This window comes from Oxyura jamaicensis, chromosome 28, assembly GCF_011077185.1.
Source record: "Oxyura jamaicensis isolate SHBP4307 breed ruddy duck chromosome 28, BPBGC_Ojam_1.0, whole genome shotgun sequence".
In the NCBI taxonomy this organism is placed as follows: domain Eukaryota; kingdom Metazoa; phylum Chordata; class Aves; order Anseriformes; family Anatidae; genus Oxyura; species Oxyura jamaicensis.
The window spans coordinates 4,892,606-4,911,978 of record NC_048920.1 but is presented as its reverse complement, the minus strand read 5'-3'; the positions used below and the strand labels follow the sequence as shown (position 1 = coordinate 4,911,978).

The 19,373-nt window shown below is 39.6% G+C and overlaps 1 protein-coding gene across 2 annotated transcripts in view; it reads left to right on the top strand.

Annotated features, from left to right (window-relative positions):
- Positions 1–19,373, top strand: part of AP3D1 (adaptor related protein complex 3 subunit delta 1) — a 43,392-nt gene that overhangs the window by 20,226 nt on the left and 3,793 nt on the right. The window contains exons 9-30 of one of the 2 annotated variants that reach the window (XM_035348118.1): positions 192–241; positions 2,202–2,251; positions 2,692–2,740; positions 3,509–3,654; positions 4,473–4,621; positions 4,712–4,942; positions 6,083–6,314; positions 7,519–7,664; positions 7,807–7,948; positions 8,869–8,940; positions 9,921–9,996; positions 10,700–10,899; positions 11,520–11,593; positions 12,802–12,825; positions 13,935–14,136; positions 14,826–14,888; positions 15,507–15,599; positions 16,104–16,253; positions 16,393–16,440; positions 16,806–16,995; positions 18,102–18,190; positions 19,219–19,304. In XM_035348118.1, the coding sequence (XP_035204009.1) occupies positions 192–241; positions 2,202–2,251; positions 2,692–2,740; positions 3,509–3,654; positions 4,473–4,621; positions 4,712–4,942; positions 6,083–6,314; positions 7,519–7,664; positions 7,807–7,948; positions 8,869–8,940; positions 9,921–9,996; positions 10,700–10,899; positions 11,520–11,593; positions 12,802–12,825; positions 13,935–14,136; positions 14,826–14,888; positions 15,507–15,599; positions 16,104–16,253; positions 16,393–16,440; positions 16,806–16,995; positions 18,102–18,190; positions 19,219–19,304 (2,562 nt within the window). The remainder of the gene's footprint in view (positions 1–191; positions 242–2,201; positions 2,252–2,691; positions 2,741–3,508; positions 3,655–4,472; positions 4,622–4,711; positions 4,943–6,082; positions 6,315–7,518; positions 7,665–7,806; positions 7,949–8,868; positions 8,941–9,920; positions 9,997–10,699; positions 10,900–11,519; positions 11,594–12,801; positions 12,826–13,934; positions 14,137–14,825; positions 14,889–15,506; positions 15,600–16,103; positions 16,254–16,392; positions 16,441–16,805; positions 16,996–18,101; positions 18,191–19,218; positions 19,305–19,373) is intronic. The other variant, XM_035348119.1, reaches the window with a different exon arrangement.

Genomic DNA, 19,373 nt, shown 5'->3' with positions numbered 1-19,373 from the left:
AGTAGCCAGCTGTACCGCCTCCCTCCCATTTATAAGTGAGAATCGTTTCCTCTTGTTCGGAGGTATATGGAATAGAATACTGGCAGTTTCCTGTGTAATTAAAGGTGTTAACTAGCTCCAAGATATTGCTGACAACTCTTCAAAATGTGATGGTTTTATTCCCTATTTAAAATGCTTGATTTCTGTTTCAGCACCTCAGCCATGTCTCTCTTATATGAATGTGTGAACACAGTAATAGCAGGTGAGAACTGAGATTTGTGACCTAGAAAGAACGTGATGAACTTTGTCATCAATTAATTGTGACTGTTTTTTAACTTAATGTATTTTTATAACCAAATTAAATCACTTGGCAAGCTTTCAGTGATTTCTTTCACTACATAACTGTAACCAAAATCCTTTGTCAGTAGATGAGGTTAAGTTATTACAGCTATGTTTTATTTGCTGAAGTATAAACAAAGCATTCACTAACAATGAGTAGTTATTTATATTTTATATAATTTGTTATTTATATTCAAGCTCCTAAGTGTTGTTAAAACTGTGAAATATGCCAGCAGCAATAAAATGAAGAACCTAATCAATGCCTTATGGAAACTTTGACGACACTTGTGAGGAAAAATAGTAGGCTTTTTTTCTTAAGTCGTGGAATTGGAGAAATAAAGAAGACTTAGTGCGATTCCTTGAATGAGGTCACTGAAATAATAGATCTATAGTTTACATTCATTTCTGAGTGGGGAAAGCGGTGTGAACTCACTACTGGGGATGGAGAAAGAAACTAAAGCAAAATGGGGTAACATGGTATTCCAGCTGAGACCTGGCACGTTCCTGCCCTCACGTGGAAGCAGAGAGTTGTTGATATCCACAATTTGGCCATGAGTCTGTCTCATGGGTAGCTTTAGATTCTCCAAGGGGTAATGATGCAGGAATGTACTGTATTGGATCAGTTCAAAGAAATCACTTGTTGTCACTTGCTTTGTGTTCACTGATTCCATCAGGGAAATGCAAGATGAAGTTACGATGGTGAGGAAAAAAGAAATAGCACTGATGCTAATTCCATTGTAGATAATAAGAGGGTGCCTTCCTTGAGAGAAAATAGGGTAAATCACAGAACCATTAAGGTTGGAAAAGACTTCCAAGATCATCTGGTCCAACCATCTCTCTACCGCCAATATCACCCACTAAACCATGGTGCATGGTCCATGGTTTAGTAGGTGAACCAGGTGGAACCAGGTTCAACCTTTCTTAAAACATCTCCAGAAACGGTGATTCTACCACCTCCCTGGGCAACCCGTTCCAGTGCCTGACTGCTCTTTCTGAATAGAAGTGTCTCTTATTTTCCAATCTGAACCTCTCTTGGTGCAACTTGAGGGCGTTCCCTCTTGTCCTGATTCTGGTTCAAAGAGAAATTCACTAAGATCACCCTAGGGAGGCCTGCTAAGGGACTATAGTGTAAAACACGAATTTGGAGAATGTGAAGCTGAGTACCTGCATCAGAGCAGCACCTTGTACCTTCCAGTTTCCTGCATGGCCTGAAAAGCTACCATCCATGCTCCTTCCCAGAAATGTAGCTCTGCAGGATTATGGAGAATAAAATGCCACTGCACTTATTAGTCACTAAGGTCAGTTTGTGTTACTGGCTTGGTAAAGCATTGTGTCGTCACGTACGTGCTAGGTGACAACAGTAGTTAACAAGATCCCACCACCTTTCCTGCCATGGGTTGCATGTTGTTGCTTTACAAATGTCTGATGTAATCAACAGCAGGAGCTGATTTAGCCTTGAGTCTCTTGCTGGCTTGATGAAAAAACTCTAGTTTAAATATATTAAACTCTAGGCTCCATTGCTGCATTTCATTACTTTAGGGAAGCGTACACTTAAATTAATCTGTGCCGTAGCTGGTGACATATTTACAGCCATGACTGCTGTGTGATATCAGTAAAATAAACATTAATGAGAGCAAAGTGTAATATAAAGCAGCTTTGACCTGGCTGTTCCAACAGCTCATGCCTTTATATTTTTTTCCTGCCCTGATATTTATTACTTTTCATAAAGTATAAGAGCTATAACCTTCTCTCCTCTCTAGCTCACCGAAAAGATAAGCAACAAAAGCTTATCTTTCCTTGTGAGCTGAGCTAGCTGTTGACCTTTGTGTTTTACTATATTCTGAATGAATATAACATCTGAAACCTCTGTTTGTTTATTTCAGTTTTGATCTCACTATCCTCTGGGATGCCTAATCACAGCGCTAGCATCCAGGTATAACACTGTTTGGGTTCTGGTGGGTGTTACTTGTTCTGCTCTACTGTGTAATACCAAGTGCTATGGAGAAATTGGATTATGTTCCTTTGTTAAAGCAATAAATAGCTCACTGAAGAGCTCTCACATAGGTGGAATCCTACAGACTGAAGCATTTCTGATATTAATTCTGTTATTTTCTTTGGTTTAATATGCAAATTCCCCTCCTTTAAAGGTTTTCTGTTTTATTCATCTTGTATCAATGCAATCATAAGAACTCTATTCCTTTTGTTTTGAAATCTGTGAATGCAACAAGTCTGTCTTACCAGAGGCTGCAAGTCTTCCTTAGAATGCTTCCTTGTGTGCTCTAGCCACCCTTGTGTATTGAGTAAACTTTACAAACAGTTTAATTTAGATTTTTGAAGCTTGTAATAAGCAGTCTCTTTTTTTTTTTTCCCCAGCTTTGTGTACAGAAGCTAAGAATATTGATAGAAGATTCTGACCAGAACTGTAAGTATGTTGCTTGTCTGCATGGAAGCTTTTAGCAACCAGTCACTGGAGGGAACCTGCAGCAGTCTTAGAGCAATGAGTTCTCTCCAAACAGCTTACTCATTATTATAGTGCCTGGTATGTTGTAAGCAACTGCTGGTTTTGTAATGTGGAAATAATTTTTGATGTTGAAAGTTTCTTATAAGGAGCTTTTTTAAAAACAGATGAGTATTACTACTGCTTGTGGTCTTGGAAATCTAAAACACTTCTCTTCGATCCCTTTTTATAAACTTGCTGCTTGCAGAGTAGTGAGGGCTATTCTGTAGGGAAAACATAGTAGTAAAATGGTTGCTTTTTTAGTGACTACAAAGAACATTGTAAAAAGCTTCCTTGTGCAAAAGCTTTTCTTGACCTGTTTTCCTGACTTTTTTTCCATTGAGAACAGGGCTCCTGCTTAATATACCAATCTTCTTCGTGCTTTTTAAGCTGTGTTCATCTTAGGATGCCAGCTCTCAAAACCTATATGTTAAATATATATTTTTAAATCAGTGATAAAGCTTGAAGTGCAAGAAGGCTGTGACGACTATGTGAACTATGGGTCTGGGGGGGAGATTATAAAATGAAGGAAAACCTGCAATGTGCTGTTTCTCAGAAATGGTCCTCCTCATCGGAGATAGTTATTTGAACATGTAAAAGTTGGTGCAAGTAAAAGCAGTCAATACTAAGTTTTCATGCGCAACACAACAGTATTTCTATATTTGGAAAGAAGTTTTATTTTGTCTCTCACAGTGAAATACCTGGGATTGTTAGCTATGTCCAAAATCCTGAAAACACATCCTAAGTCAGTTCAGTCTCACAAGGATCTCATTCTCCAATGTTTGGATGACAAAGATGAGTCTATCCGTCTCAGAGCTTTAGATCTGCTGTATGGCATGGTATGTTTCTGCACCTATTTCCTTTCCCTTCCAGCCCATGTGACCCCTTGTTTAAGAGGCTAATGTTTTTTTGTTTGTTTGTTTGTTTGTTTTTTGACAAAAAACCTTTGTCTTCTCCTCAGTAGCATTGTAATAATAACTGTCATACTTTTTCTGGTACTTTTTGCAAATAAAAGATCTGGTACAGCATACGAGGGCTTTAAATACATTCCAGCTGTGGAAAGACTTTGAGTTCAGGCACTATGGAAATCACCCAGAAGGAGACCGAAGAATTCGCTGCTCCTTCCTCTAGGTGGAAAGTGGCTGTGGACATACAGGGATAAGTCACTGCTCTTCTGCATTGCAGTCCATGTTGCAGCACACAACAGCTGGGGTTGACATAAGTTACACAAAGAATGGGAAGGTCTGGAGCACTCGGAAAAGGCAGCTTTAAGCTGCTTCTCTGTCAAATTAGCCCTTTCAGTTTTGTTATGCCTTCTTAATGCCATACAGAATTTCATTCTGATTGTTTTTGTGTGCGGCCAGCTTTGTGCACGTGTTCTGCAGCTGTGCAGAACAGTTTACAAAGTGTGCATAGGCTACAGGGGCAACCTTGTGGTGAGAACACTTGATCTGTGAAAGGACTGTGTTTACAATTCTTGAAGTAAAGTGCTTTTCATTGGGGGGGGGGGGGTCTTTGCCCTTGGTTCTGATTTCTTGTTAATACAATAACATAGGTCCATCAAAGAGTTTAGCAGTTGCTTCGCTGGAATTAGAAGAATTTGTCAGTACAGGAAATAGCTTATTCTTGGTTCAACCCTTCGATAACTCTTCAACAGGTTTCGAAGAAGAACTTGATGGAGATAGTGAAGAAATTGATGATTCATGTGGATAAAGCAGAAGGGACGACGTACCGGGATGAACTGCTGACTAAAATCATAGATATTTGTAGTCAGTCAAATTACCAATATATCACAAACTTTGAATGGTCAGTGGTTTTCTGTCAAATTCGGAATTGCCAGCAATGGTAATGTGTGATTGTCCGTTGATAAAACTGTGTCCCTTTTGCTTTTTGTAGGTACATAAGCATCTTGGTGGAACTGACCCGATTGGAAGGCACACGGCATGGGCATCTTATAGCAGCTCAGATGTTAGATGTAGCTATCAGAGTTAAAGCTATTCGTAAATTTGCAGTTTCTCAAATGGCTATGCTTTTGGACAACGCTCATCTCATAGCCAGCAACACCCAGAGGAACGGAATCTGTGAGGTGCTTTACGCTGCTGCTTGGATATGTGGGGAATTCTCTGAGTAAGTGCAATTGGGATGTCTGACACTTTGAACAGCTTCTTTTGGACACAGATTCAGATAATTAAAAACTACTTTTTGAGAGGGGTGGCTCAGAACGTGCACCCTTATTACTAACAAAAGGATTGTTTCTTTCCTTCACTTCACCCCATGAGATTCCCCTACTCAACAGATGCTTCATTTTGAGTGTCTGTTTTCCTCTGTATTCCTGTCACTCATACAATAAAGCATGATTGTGGATGTAAGCAGTCATACCTTAAGCCAGTGATTGAACTCTTTAATAAGTCTAACCCTATTTTATAGGGAAAATATCCAGTGAGCTTGTTTGACTGAAATGTTTTTTTCTTGTTTTTCTTCCTCTTTTGGCTTTGAGAGGTTTTTGCGGAGTTGTTTTTCATGAGAATGAGAAGTATTATTTCTGTCCCAAACTGGTTTGTACCAGCAGTAGCACGATCTCCAGTGTTGTGTCAACGTTAATTTCCATCTTAAATAGATATATTCATCTCTTGGCTGTGTGCGCATGCACATGTGCTTTACCTAGCTTTCATTTTGATAAATTGGATGTACCATGGTATTGTATCATAGAATGGCTTCAGTTGGAAGACACCTTAAACATCATCTAGTTCCAGCTACGCCTGCCATGGGTAAGGATGCCACTCACTTGATCAGCTTGCCTGGGGCTCCATCAAATGTGTCCCTGAGCATTTCCAGAGATGGGGGCATCCACATTTTATATTTGTTCAGTAACTGTGTGGAAATACCACCTCACTGATGCAGTGGTGAAGTACAGAATGGTAGAAAATGACCTGGGCTGCTAGTCCCAGCTTGTCAGTGCAGTTGCACGTAATGTGCAACGCTTAGTTAATGGAAAAAGTACTGAAACTGTAGAGGTGGAAGCTGAGGTGTCCCTCCCCTTCTCCCTTCTTTAAAAGGATAAAGTTGTAGATTGCTCTATCATGCTACCGCTGTCATTTGAAAGGGGAAAAGATGCAGAGAGCAAATGATTATGTATTTGTAGTCCCACTTGTATTTCTGCAACACTTCGTACTTTAACAGAGGTTTTTGAAAAATTCTCTATTAAGACTGACAAAATGTTGAAGTTGCTTAATTGCTGTCTTTCATATGTTCACTCTGTCTTTTTAGACACCTTGAGGAAGCAAACCAAACTTTAGAGGCAATGCTGAGGCCTAAAGTTACAACTCTACCAGGCCACATCCAGGCAGTTTACGTCCAGAACATGGTGAAGCTCTATGCATCCATCCTACAGCAGAAAGAACAATCTGGGGAAAAGGAAGCAGCTCAGGAAATTACACAGCTGATGATTGAGCGCTTGCCTCAGTTTGTACAGAGTGCAGATCTAGAAGTTCAGGAGAGGGTAAGAGAACAAACTTATCTTGGAATTTATCATACAAAGACTCATTTGTATTGGATCACATCTCATTTTTTGTCAACATGCGTATTTTATGCAAGCTACTGTTATCAGAGTGATGTTTGTGTTCTGTACTTCTTGTATCTCAGTGAAAAGGCACCTTGGAACTAGAAGAGTGGTAAGAGTGGTGACATTTTGTGTCAGAGCCCAGATCTAGTTCTAGATCAAAATCGCCCCCAAAGGCTGCTTGCAAGAACTTGATTCAAAACAATTTAATTTTAAAGTTGTGATCTAAGACTCGAACATGTTGTGAAGTCCATTTTCCAAGATCACAATTCAAAATGCTGCAAGATGACTGCAGTGATTTTTGTGATGTACCCATTGAACCAAAAAGAGCTGCCATACATCCTAATTCCTAGTGGATACACAGGGTAGTTGTGTTCCAAAACTACCTTGCCCCTGCCTTTATCAGCAACTATCATAGGGTGGAAAGTGACAGATGGAGACAAATAACTATAGTATTTAGGAAACGCTATAGAATTTTTGAGGCTTTACAGTGATTTGCTTACTTGGTCTGCCTTGCATGGAAATCTTAGTTTGTTTTTATTTTTGCATGTGATAAAGGTTAAGAGTGAGCAAGTGGTTATTTTATAGTAAGATGTGATAAATTCAGCAGTACAGTCAGATTTGCATTCGTTGATTTAAAAAATGCTGTGTGCTGGCAAGACCTAAATGGAGAGCAAGAGAGGGTCTGTGCAGGCAATACATGCTTGTGTGCTATGTCACAAGTGTGTTCGTTAAACCATACGGGCTTAGCAGGGAAAAAGACTGCAGGCTCTTCAACCCAGCCCCACTGCCTATTCCCTGTTAAGCCTAAATCTTTGTTTTTGATGTGCTCTTTTCATGGGGGGGAGGACAAAAAAAAATAAAATCCCTTTTGAATCCAGTCTATTACGTACTTTGTTCTAGAAAAGTGTTTTGTAAAGCCAGGTAAATAGCATTATATGCTATGGTGGAGAGAGGCAGCTGTGTTTTGGTTTGTCTATTGGAGTCGGTAATAAATTAGACACAGCTAGAAGTAGTATGGTGCTTCTTTTAATTCCCTTATTGCGGTAGTCACTACAGTTATCTTCAGCTGACTTTAGTTGGAGTTCATTTTTGGTCAGTTTTAAAATATTTGTTCCAAAATTACTTTTGTGTTTGTTCTTAGGCTTCTTGTATTTTGCAACTAATAAAATACATTCAAAAGCTACAAATAAAAGAAGTGCCTGTAGCTGAGGAAGTAATAGCCCTGTTTGCTGGTGAGCTGAACCCTGTCGCTCCTAAAGCACAGAAGAAAGTCCCAGTTCCAGAGGGGTAAGTAAGATTCCTTCTTGCTTGCAGTGCTTTATTTGAACTTCTAAAATCTTAAATAGTAAAGATAAATGTATGACTAGAAAAAGTGAAATACTCAAGGGTACTTAGCCAAGCTATTTGCGTTTACTGCAATTCTTACCAGCTTGGACCTTGATGCCTGGATCAATGAGCCTCCATCAGACAGTGAGTCAGAAGATGAAAAGCCCAAAACAATTTTTCATGATGAGGAACAAAGGCATTCCAGGCACAGACAGCCAGAAATAGATGAAGAAGAACTGGCCAGAGTGAGTGAATGTTAATATGCTTTTTTTTTTTTTGGTACTTAGCTCACTAGTAATATTGTCAGAGTTAATAAAACAGTTGTAACTGCTGTTACAGATTCTCCTTGCAGTCAGAAGCAGACTGCTTTCTACAGCTCTGGAAATCTGATGATTTGATGTGAACAAAATACGTGTTTGAATAGAAGTATCTGTAGTCACTGTGGAATACGTCCAATATCAGGTGTTCCTGGAAGTGTGGCTTTCTTATTTTGTCCAAATGGAAGGAAGATATAAAAATTCCTTGTTAGGAACTTTGAGCTCTTGTAAAAATCTGACCTGTAAACTGTACTGTGTAATGCAGTTCACTTTAAAGTACAGGGTCTTGAAGATGAACACTTGTCCCAGGCTCTGCAACTACTTGTTCTTATGTATCTCCTTCATTGGTGTACTTGTGTGACTGTGTGCTCTATATCGGCAAAAAGAGGCAGCACCTTTGCTCATGGACTTCAGCAGCTTCTGTAAACTACTGTAATGTCTGTTCTTAGTAGTGATAGCACCTTTCCTACTTTGAACGTTTTCTATTTCCTTAGAGAGTAATTTTTGTTGATAAGAATTTTCACTTCTTCCTCCAAGCTGTGAAAATGAAAACAGAAATGTTTGCATTGCCATCCAGATCTGGTCTTAAGGAAGTTATCTAGTCTAGAATCAAAAGGCAATGAAAGGATTTTCTAAGGAGTATCAGTTACAGCAATAACAGTACTTAAAGTTGTATACTAGTATGTCTCATAACTCATAGTTAATCATAATCAAGCTACTATGCTGTAGTATTTTTTGCAAGTAGTTAAGCAATGTTCCAAATATTAAGGGAGATCACGTTTTTGCATTCTGAGGCCTCTTAGTTCTCTTTGCTTGTAAGCAAACATTCTAACTAAACTCTCTTTTAGCGTCGAGAAGCCCGGAAACAAGAGCAGGCAAACAACCCATTTTATATTAAAAGCTCTCCTTCCCCACAGAAGGTGAGTTCAAATGAAAGTCTTCTGCTGGTCTATCTTTAAGTGTGTGAAGTCTCTTTGAATGCCAGAGCTGCAGTTTCCCATTGAGACACGTCTGATTATCTCTACTGCAGTTAGGGTCGATTACTAGTGTGGCAACTCGAGTGACTGCATACATCTATTTTTATAGGCCTTATTTGTGTTGAAAAACTTGCAAATTACTAAATACCACAAGAGCAGCCGGCTTTCTGTGGATTTCCAGCGGACCTCCAGTTAAAAAATAAAGTGGTGACTTTCACAGCTCCCATTGCAGAGAAGCTTGTAACAATCTTTAACATGTCATGGAATGCCCGGTGTTTGGATTTCAGCAACAAGACTCTAAAAGATGCAAAGAAACTTTTATTCTTTGCCCTTATGTCACAAATTCCTGTGCAGGTAGTTTGTCCCAACTGTGGTTGATGGATTCAGGGTTCAGATTGCCAGGCACTTCATTAAGAGCGCTGGAGAGAGTGAATAAGCACTTTAAGGTTAGTAGTTAACATCCACACCGAAACATGTTCCCCTTAAAATACACTGCGTGTTCACGGAGTGTGAAATCAAAGGGTTGTGGTGGCTTTTTTGCCGTCTTTTTCAGGAAAATATCCTGTTTTATTCCCTCTGTCCTAAGGACTGTCCCACTTTCCTCAGCCTAGACCTCTAAACTTCTTTTGAAGTGGCACCTTATTGTCAGTAAAGCATAAACCAAAATTTCATCAGTTGCAACAAGCCTTGTCTGTGGCTGTAACAGGGTTAAGGCTCTGTAGTTAGAAGCAGGGTGTTTGATAATAGTTACCAGTTAGCTCTAAAATACATCCTGCTACCAGATAGGATTTAGTACTGAGCTATTCCATTCCTGTCCTTAAAATGTTTGCTTAGAGGATTAAACTGCTTGCTATTTTGTAATGTAGTATGTCTATTTATATAGATCTGGCAATGCTCAGAACATAAACTTTCATTTTTCCCAGCGATACCAAGACACTCCAGGTGTGGAACATATACCTGTGGTCCAGATTGACCTCTCTGTCCCCTTAAAAGTTCCAGGTAAGTGCAGTTAATATTTAAAATCAATTACAGATTTTTTTTTAAGCAAAAATAACTTAATTTTTAAGTACAAGGAGTATGCTTTGATTAGACTCCTAAATGGTTCTCCTTAACTAACATTTCTTAGAAAAGAGTACAGTGGTCTGAGTCCACTTGCTCTCAAGACAGTATTAGAAGTAATTCTGTGATTAAGTATGTTGTACAGCCAAGTCTGTAGTGTGGGAATTCTTTAAAGGACAGGCGGCATTAAGTGGAGTCTAATGGTACGGATTGGTTTTGTGGTATGATTTTGTTTTTTAAAACAAAAATAGCTTCAAACTAATTTGATACACTGTTGGGCAGTAAATTGAAAGTGATAAGTCTTAAGGGCAAATATTTGAAGTTTACATAGCAAAGCATTTTGCAAAAGAATGGAAAATTGTCAGTATTAGTATATCCATAACACCAATTCTAGTTGAAGTGTGCATATTTAGACCCTCTTTGTAATCCATTTAATGCAGACAAACAAGAATCAGAGCAGAATGCTGCTCTCCTATTTTTGGAGAGAGATGGAGTGCAGCAGGAAAGTTGCTGCTAGAAGTGCTATAGGAGATGTTGAAGTGTAAGGCAGTGCTGATTGTCCTAATTCAGAGCCGCTAAGAAGCAAGGTTCGTGGACTGATCAGTGTTCAAGTGGATTGAAAGCAGTTTGTCTTCCTCTGCAGGAATGCCTATGTCTGACCAGTATGTCAAACTGGAAGAAGAGCGAAGGCATAAACAGAAACTGGAGAAAGACAAGAAGAAGAAAAAGCAGAAAAAGGAGAAGAGAGGAAAGCATCATCGCCATAACTCCTTGCACACAGAGAGTGAGGAGGATATCACTCCGGCTCACCATGTAGATATCATCACAGAGGAGATGCCAGAGGTCAGTTGATTAAGTATGTGCTCTTCTGAGATTTTCCCCAAGAATTGCCAGCCAGCCTGTGTTGTTGCAGTTAGAGCTCTGACTTCTTGCAAAGCTGTTTAAGAAATGACCGAGATGGTTGTAAGCTGTTCTTTCCTGGGGGAGAAATGACTGTCTTTTTGTGTACAAAAAGACAAAAATTGCCACTCAAGCTGTTAAACAAAAAAAATATGCATCTCTGCTATAAAAATAACTCTCCAAATAGTCACTTCATTTATTATGCTCTGCTGCTCCACTTTGACATTAACTTGCTGTCTAGTCAGCAGGTTTGCAGCTGATTGTAATTAATTGCACATGCTAGTGATGTAATCTGTATTTGTTCTTAAAACTTAGGTTAATCAAAACCAAACAGCAGCAATTCAGATCCTGCAGTTTGTGAAGAATGGCTTTGTTCTAAATTAATCTTGTAACTACGTGCTGCATGAAAGTACACTCACTGTTCTTATAACTTACTGTGCCTGACTGCAAGCTGGCCCATTCCATGGTTAGCAATCTGAAAAACTGCACTGAGAGGTGTATTTTCGAAGTTGCCTGGGGTTCATTCACTTCTTCAGTGGATAGTCTCTTTCTCTTTCCTGCAGAATGCATTGCCCAGTGATGAGGATGACAAAGATCCCAACGATCCATATAAGGCACTTGATATAGATCTGGATAAGTAAGTGACAGTTTTGTATGTGAATTTACTTAATTACTAACCAGAATGCATGAGGACTAGTCCGAGGGTAAACAGACACTATATACAGTCCACTGTATGAAAAGACTGCAGTTTCTCTCCAGGTCTTAAATGTAACCTGGATGATCATCCAGGTTTGGGTTTCCACTGGAGCATAGATGATAAAACCTCAGATGCTCAAAGGAGTTTTGAAAGGGTGAAAAAACATTTTGTGTGACCATATAGAACGTGAAGGCACAAGGAAGTGTTGCTAGAATCAGAAGTGAATTAGAGCTTTTGGGTGTACCAAGCTCTTTGATTCAACATGCATTTCCACTGAATGTGATCCACATTTATGTGTTCATCTTAGATCTGATGTATGTATGTACTTATAAGCGTGTATACTGTGTTGTGATAATTTGAGCATTAACAGCCAGTTTGTAGCATCTGTTGCCTTGTGAACCTTCAGTGTAGTGCCACTACTGAAAAATATTTTAATACTACTGGATTGCATGCAACTTCGACCAGAGTCTGGTTCCTATGCAGCTACTGGAGTTGCTTACAGTAATAGCAGCAGTACAGCAGGCCCTAATACCCTGCAGGCTGTGTGATAGCTAAAATGTCTGTTAAATATTGCACGTGGAGACTTTTTTTAGTTGCTGTCTTACAGAATCACAATGCTAAATATAATTGCTGTTTTATGGTCCATGGATGCCTCCTATAACGCTTTAAAGGCTTAGCAGGCACATGTGTGCGTGTGTAGTCTGTCTGCCTCTTTCTATTTATGATACTTAAACAACTTGAAGCTCTGTGCCATTCTCTGCAGTTCTGTAGGAACCTGTAGGAGTTTGGTACTATGGAGCTCTTGGGGGAAAAAAAAGGGAGGGGGAAGTGTAGCATTTTAAAAAAAATGTTCATTACCTGGTCACATTCTCCTTTGAGTCTGCAAAGGACAAATGTATAAAAGAAAATTAATTTGTGATATCAGTTTGTGTTTGCTTGGGAAGCCTCAACAGTGTAAGAAAAAACTAAGCAGAGCAGTTTCTGAATGCTGGGCTCTAGGAGGCATTGTGGGGCTTTTGTATTGTTTCCATCCATTCTCTCTCCATTTCATGTGAGTCGCTGTGTTCTCCTGTCACGTTTTCTCATGTCTCTGTCCTCTCTTTCTTTCTGTGCTTGCACTGCTATGTCTGTGTCACGCTCACATGCAGTCTGGTTTCAGGGAAGCCTTCCAGGTAAGACTATACTGCTAAGTGCTTGACCTTCTTTGTCAGGTTGGTTGATTCAATGGACAGCATAAATGCTTGAGTGGTCATGAAACTATTGAAATCCTTGACCCTCAAATTTGTGCAGGTCTGTTCATTGTTGATTTTCAGCAGTGATCCCTGGTCCTGTACAGTTATGTGTCAAATAGCTTAAAGATGAGATTTGCTTACAGTTCAAACAGATGGGGTCCTTCTTGCCACTACAGTCTGTTTCAAAGTTGTTGTTTTTTTTTTTGTTTTAAATTGATCAGGGCTGGCTCTTCATACAATATAAGCAAAAGATTAAGACAGATAAGACTGTTAGATACCTTTCTGAACTGGTGTTTGCTGCTCAAACATAAAAAACAATGTTAAGCAAAAGCTCTAGAAAAAAAAAAGGCAATCAGCCAACTTTTTTCATTGATTTAAGGACAGCGTTTGGCAAGAATGGATAAATTCCTGTGTTGCTTTTTTCCCCAAGTAATGGTTTTTGGATGCAGTGTGTATCTGAGCTACTAGTCATAAGTCTTGGAAACAAATATCTGACATTAAATGCAACTTTCTTTGAATGTAACGGTAGAGTACAAATTCATAGCATAAACATCCATATTTAAACAATTTACTGCTTGAAAGTCACTTCTAGTCAGAGTGGTCTATTCATAGGTAACACCAAAAAAACAACAACAAACACATGCCCTTCAAGGGCTGCTTGAGCCATGTTTAATTTTCCACCTGTTTTCACATCTTTGATCTTCCTTTAAGAGTGAGTTCACAAAAATGTAGCATAATGCTGTGTGTATGTATCCTTCTGTTATTCAGCCTGCGAGACTATAGTTGTTATTGGAGTGATCAGGTGTTAGCAAGGGCTTGGCTCTCAAGTCACCTTGGAAGTGTTTCTGTCAACTTCTAATCCATGAGGGCAGTATCTGCAGTTACATAAATAAACTTGACTTAAGGTGTATGTGTATATGCTGTTTTAGATTTCGGGGCCCAACTCTTTTTTTAAACAAAATCAAGCTGTTCTTGGAAGTTCAGCAGGTAGGCTCCCTTAACTCAGGTTATCTTTGCAGAAGGCTAATAATGTCCTCTGTATTTTTAAGGCCGTTAGCAGACAGTGAGAAGCTGCCAGTGCAGAGACATAGAAATGCTGAGACCCTGAAGTCACCAGACTCAGAAGCTCCACCTGTAGAGAAGAGTAAGAAACCCAAAAAGAAGGAAAAGAAACACAGAGAAAAGGAGAGAGACAAAGGAAAGAAGAAAGAGAAGGAGAAAAAAGTAGTAGAGGAAGAAGAGGAGAAAAAGGTAATTCTTTGAGACTTCTATTCTTTTAGAAACTTGTTATGGGACACATCTACTGCTGTGTTTTGATTGTTGCTTGGGAACAGTCACATTTGACAGTTCAAACAGCTGAACATTTTTACCTTTTATCTCCTTAAACTTCTACGACCTTGCAAGAATGTATTTGAAGATTTGTTAATAAAAATAACTTAACTGTGTAAGTTACTAGAATTCAGTAGCCAATGCAAGAGACCTTGCAGATGTAATCTGGAAGCTGTTTCCAAAAAAATGGTGTTTTCCTTGTTCTTAAAATGGGGAAGTTTCTTTAGCAGAATATCTGAAACTCACCTTTGTTTTGTGTCCTGTCCCCATATACTTAATCCTTCAGTTATAAAACCTGACATAGCTTGCAAGTTCTTCTGAATGCAGAAGTATCCTCAATCCTAACCACTCTGCGGAAATGCAGGTTTTCTTTAAGATGCAGCCGGTGTTCTTTGTAACTTGTGGTTACTATCAGCTATGGCCAGGTTTAGAAATGTATTTAAAAGGTGAACTTAAGCTCCTTGAATGATTTGCTCCTAAATATATTGCAACATATTTGATGCATTATGGAGAGATGCATTTCCATGAAAATTTAAGGTATTAACGTTTATTTATTTATTTTAGAATGATACCAAAACTAACATAATGTTTTTTCTTCTCCTGAAATTCAGGGGGAAGACTTGGATTTCTGGCTCTCCACTGCTCCACCACCTGTTTCCACTACACAGCCACAGGTAGACATCATACCATGTCACAGGAAAACTTTTCTTACAGTTGCCTCTTAGCTGTGATATTAGTGTTCTGTCATACTGGAGGAAGGAAGGGAAGGATAGCTTTCATCTCCTCAACGTACTGCCATGAAGCAATGAAACTTTCTCCTCAGTTTGGACACCGTAATGGGAAGTTTCAAGCTCACTCTGTTGTGCAGATCGGTGGATAGAAATACAGATGCAGCTGCAGGCCAGGCTTTGTGGATTTTAATATTATACTAACCTGTAGCTTTATTTCTTGGTGTGAACTAGACACTAGCAATATTATTAGAGATGAGATATAGTCTGAAAGAAAAACTAATGAATTTTGATGGAAAATTTTACAGGAAGAGACGTGAAATATAAAGGGACTGATTCCCTGGAGGAATTCTTTTGTATCTTGTCATCAGGTGATGATGTTTGCCAGGTTTCAGTGACATAGTGAAATCCTTTATACCATGTTAGTCTAATGTAACTGTCAAAGTAACAGTTTTTTGGAGGAGGAAGGGGATGGGTGTCACTGTAACAGTTTCTCTTGTTGTGGGATTCAGCTTTTTCAACTATGTTCCATTAGTGTGATAATCCTTCTGATAATCTACTCAGAGCGGGCCTGAAGTGAGTGCTGCTGTTGTGGCTGAACCTGAAGAGGTAAAAAAGGAAGAAAGGGAAGAGCAGCAGGAAGAAGACGAAGGAAAGGTAAGCAGTCTAAGTGGCTGACACCCTTAACTATATTCTCCTGGTGTCTCCTGTTTCTCATAAATAAGCACACAGGAATTACCAACAGCATTTTATTCAGTGTATTCATCTGCAAATAGTGTGCAGTGGGATGTTAACCTCCTTGAGGAGTTCTACACACTTCATAGTAAGAGGTTTGGTTGTTCCCTGAGGAAGCTAAAACTGAGCTTTCAAACAGTCAAAAAATATTTGGCCTTCCACTAATCCCAGGCTGCTTTTGGCTAAGGCATTGGTATCTGAGCTGGGAGCGAGGCTTTACTGGGACCCAACACAGAATGGTTATTGAGGTGTAAGGAATGAGGGCTCCATTTCAGGTTTCTGCAGTGCTAGGAAACTATGCATTTGGCTGGAAGGTTGCATAGACCAAGAAGTTAGAGTTGCAGGGTTGGTAGGGGGGTCATGTGGTAATGGCTGGACATACAGAGGTTTCTTTAAGGTTTTATTATAGCTTCTCGTTCTTGGTAGAAATCCTCCAAGCATAAGAAGAAAAAGCACAAGAAAGAGAAAGAAGAGAAATCAAAGGATAAAAAGAAATCCAAAAAGAAGCATCATCACAGTGAAGAGGAAGCAACAGAATCAGTGCAGAATGGAACACTAGACGATGAACCACTACCAGTGAGTAGCTGTGCATTGGCAGCTCTTGCCTTGGGAAGAAGACAGAAGCTAAACTGTTTTTTGGGGGAAAGAGGATGCCAGTTCTCTTCCGAGAAATTAGTTCTGCTATATATTGTAACTGTGACTTCTTTCTTTTCAGCCTATGTCCAGTTACCGCCTTCTTGCTGAAAATCCATACATTAAAATGGTGAGTTTTTTGGCATTAAATTTCAGATAATTACTTTTGTGTTTCCTAATGGAAGGGAATACTCTGAGGGTAATACAGTGAGCTTTTGTAGACCTTAATTAAAGAACCATTTAAATCCTAGGGTGTGGATGGAGCCTTGTTAGCTTTCTACATTCTTTTAGTTGTCTCCTATAACAAGTTTTTCAGTTGTCTTTTCTCACTCCTTAGCAGTTCTGTGGAGCTGATCACCAATATGCTTTTCATTATCCTACAGTTGTACTGAATTACCTTCTCTTCGAAGCTTGCCATGCTCTGATAGTGTGTTCTGTTCTGGTGCTCTGCTGTGTGAAGCTTCTCAATCGTCCCTATGATGTTTTCATTTGCAGACGTACGATATTCAAGGAAACCTTCAGAGTGATAGTCAAGTTACTGTCTCTGTTATCTTTGAGAACAAAAGCACTAGCTTCCTTAAGAGCATGGAACTAAATGTCCTGGACTCTCTCAACACTAAAATGCTCCGACCAGAAGGATCATCAGTACATGACGGAATACCTGTGCCCTTCCAACTACCCCCTGGTATGTGCAGCTTTGCACAGCATTCTTGGAGTATGTCTGGTCCTGCACTGCCCTCCTGTGGAAAGTACTGTTTGAACTTCTTGGTACTTGCTGCTTTCCAGAAAGGCTTGTCTTTCTGCCTGGGTGTTCAGTGGGCTTTCACACAATTTGCTGGGGAGAATAAGCTTTACAGTAAGGCTATAAATGCAGGTGTTTCTGTACAGCAAGAGCAAAACCTGTAACATAGGACTGGGAGTCCAACTGTCCGAGTTCCTTTTTTTGAGGTGACTGCAGGCTGGTACAACTTTGAACATGCCAGCATGGCCATCTGCAGGAATCCCAACTTCATTTACTATGAGATGTAAAATTAAAGAAGACTATAGGCCTCTTTCTTTCCCACTGGTTCTTGATCTAGTAGAATCCACACTGGCTTCATACTGAAGCTGTTGATCCACTGTTTTAATGGTACAGGCCATACACATGGGAAATTTATAAGTACCTACATTCTTGGATATGGAGCTGAGCCCTAAAGAAACAGGATTTGCTGAGATGAGGAATGAATAGTACTATGACTCACTTAACTTCTCTGAATTTCGCTTCCTTCCCCAAAGAGTTAATTTGAGTAGTGGAACAGCTCACAGAAGTTCTCTGGGATTTATTGACATTAGAATGTGTTTTGATTTCCCCCTACCCCCATGGAAAGCAGCAGAGAGGAGGGTATCTTTTTTCTTTTTGATTCCTTGGCAGTTCTTGAGTTCTTGACAGAGATTTGTACATTAAAAGAAAAACACAAACATAATTTCTGAAAACTACTTGGCAAGCTATAAATCTTCAGTTGCAAATTGTTTAGGTTGCCACTGTGACACATCTTGCCCAGGAACTCTCTGTAACCTCAACCAAAAGCCAGTCATCAATGTTGCTCCTCAGATACCCAAGAGTTAATTGCTGTAACACTGCTAATTCACAAAAGGAATTGTGCTTAGTCTTCTGACTACATGGAAGTCTTCAAACTTGGTTCAAAAATAGTGCATAAAGCTTAGCTGCTACCGATCAGTTTATTCTAATCATTACTTAGATATGGAAGCCATTTTCTGACCTGACTTCTCCCTTTCCTTTCTTCATGCTAGGAATCTCTAATGAAGCCCAGTTTGTGTTTACACTTCAGAGTATTGTTATGGCTCAGAAGTTAAAAGGAACACTGTCCTTTATAGTCAAAGTAAGTGCAGCTTTTTAAACTCTGTGCTTCTGCTTCCTTTGGAACTGCATAAGGGAGCTTGACTTGGGTGGAAAGCACTGCTTTAGAGCTTTTCTTAGGCATCATTTCATCTCTGCTGCACCAGTCCATTCTGTTCTATGAGAAGTTTTTTACATGACATCTTGTGCGAAGAGTGTCCTGAATACTGCATAAGCATGTCCTAAATTGTCATTCCTGGCAGTGTGAGCAACGCAGCCTGAAACATTTGCCACATTGTCAGCTAGAAAATCACTGCAGTGATGCATCTGCTAGGGGAGAGGAGGATAACCAGCTAGTGAGAGATACAACTCAGCTACCCAAAGATCAGTTGGATAGTGCTATCTGGCACAAGGCAGGAAAAATACTAAGAATTAGATGAGGTTAATAAGGATAGAAACCCAGAGCAAGAGTGATGTTACGTGAAGGCACTGTTTAATAAGTATCTGCCTGGTCTGTAGGTTATCATCTGGGTTTCTAATTTTTTTTCTTCAATAGAATTATTAATGAAGTAGCTGTGTGAACAGCTTGAAAGAAATGAATGTAGACAGCTGTGGCCATTTCTGAGTATACTTCTATTTTATGTTTCTTAAAAAATAAGTAGTATACCAGTTCTATTTTTAGTACCTAAGAATCTGGAAAATAAATGTTAGTTTATTTTTGGCAAATTGTGAACAACAAAACCATATCTTGAAGTATTAGCTTAAATTTAGTCTGCTCAGTTTATTTCATTCATCAGGGCACAACTGAAAATGGAGCCAGATCTGTCCAGTGGTGTCCATTACCTGCTCTAGGTGTATGTGTTAATCCACCTGCCCAAATCATGTCTCTAAGTGGCCTGATATTGCAGCGTGATGGTCATCCTCAGACTGATCCTTCAGGTCCACCCCAGAGTATATCAGGGGGAATTGAGCCTTGAAAGTCTCATCTGTGCCTGTTTGGTAGGTGGGGGTGGTGCCTCCTCTTGCTGCCTTGAGGCTCCCATTCATCTCCTTTCCTTTGACCTGTTGCAGAATGATGAAGGTTCAACCCATGAAAAACTAGATTTCAAATTGCACTTCAGTTGCGCTTCATACTTGATCACGACGCCTTGCTATAGGTAAGTGCCATTTAGGGGGCACCTCACAACATCGGTGCTTTTGCTGCCCATGTGAAGCTGAGCTTTGGC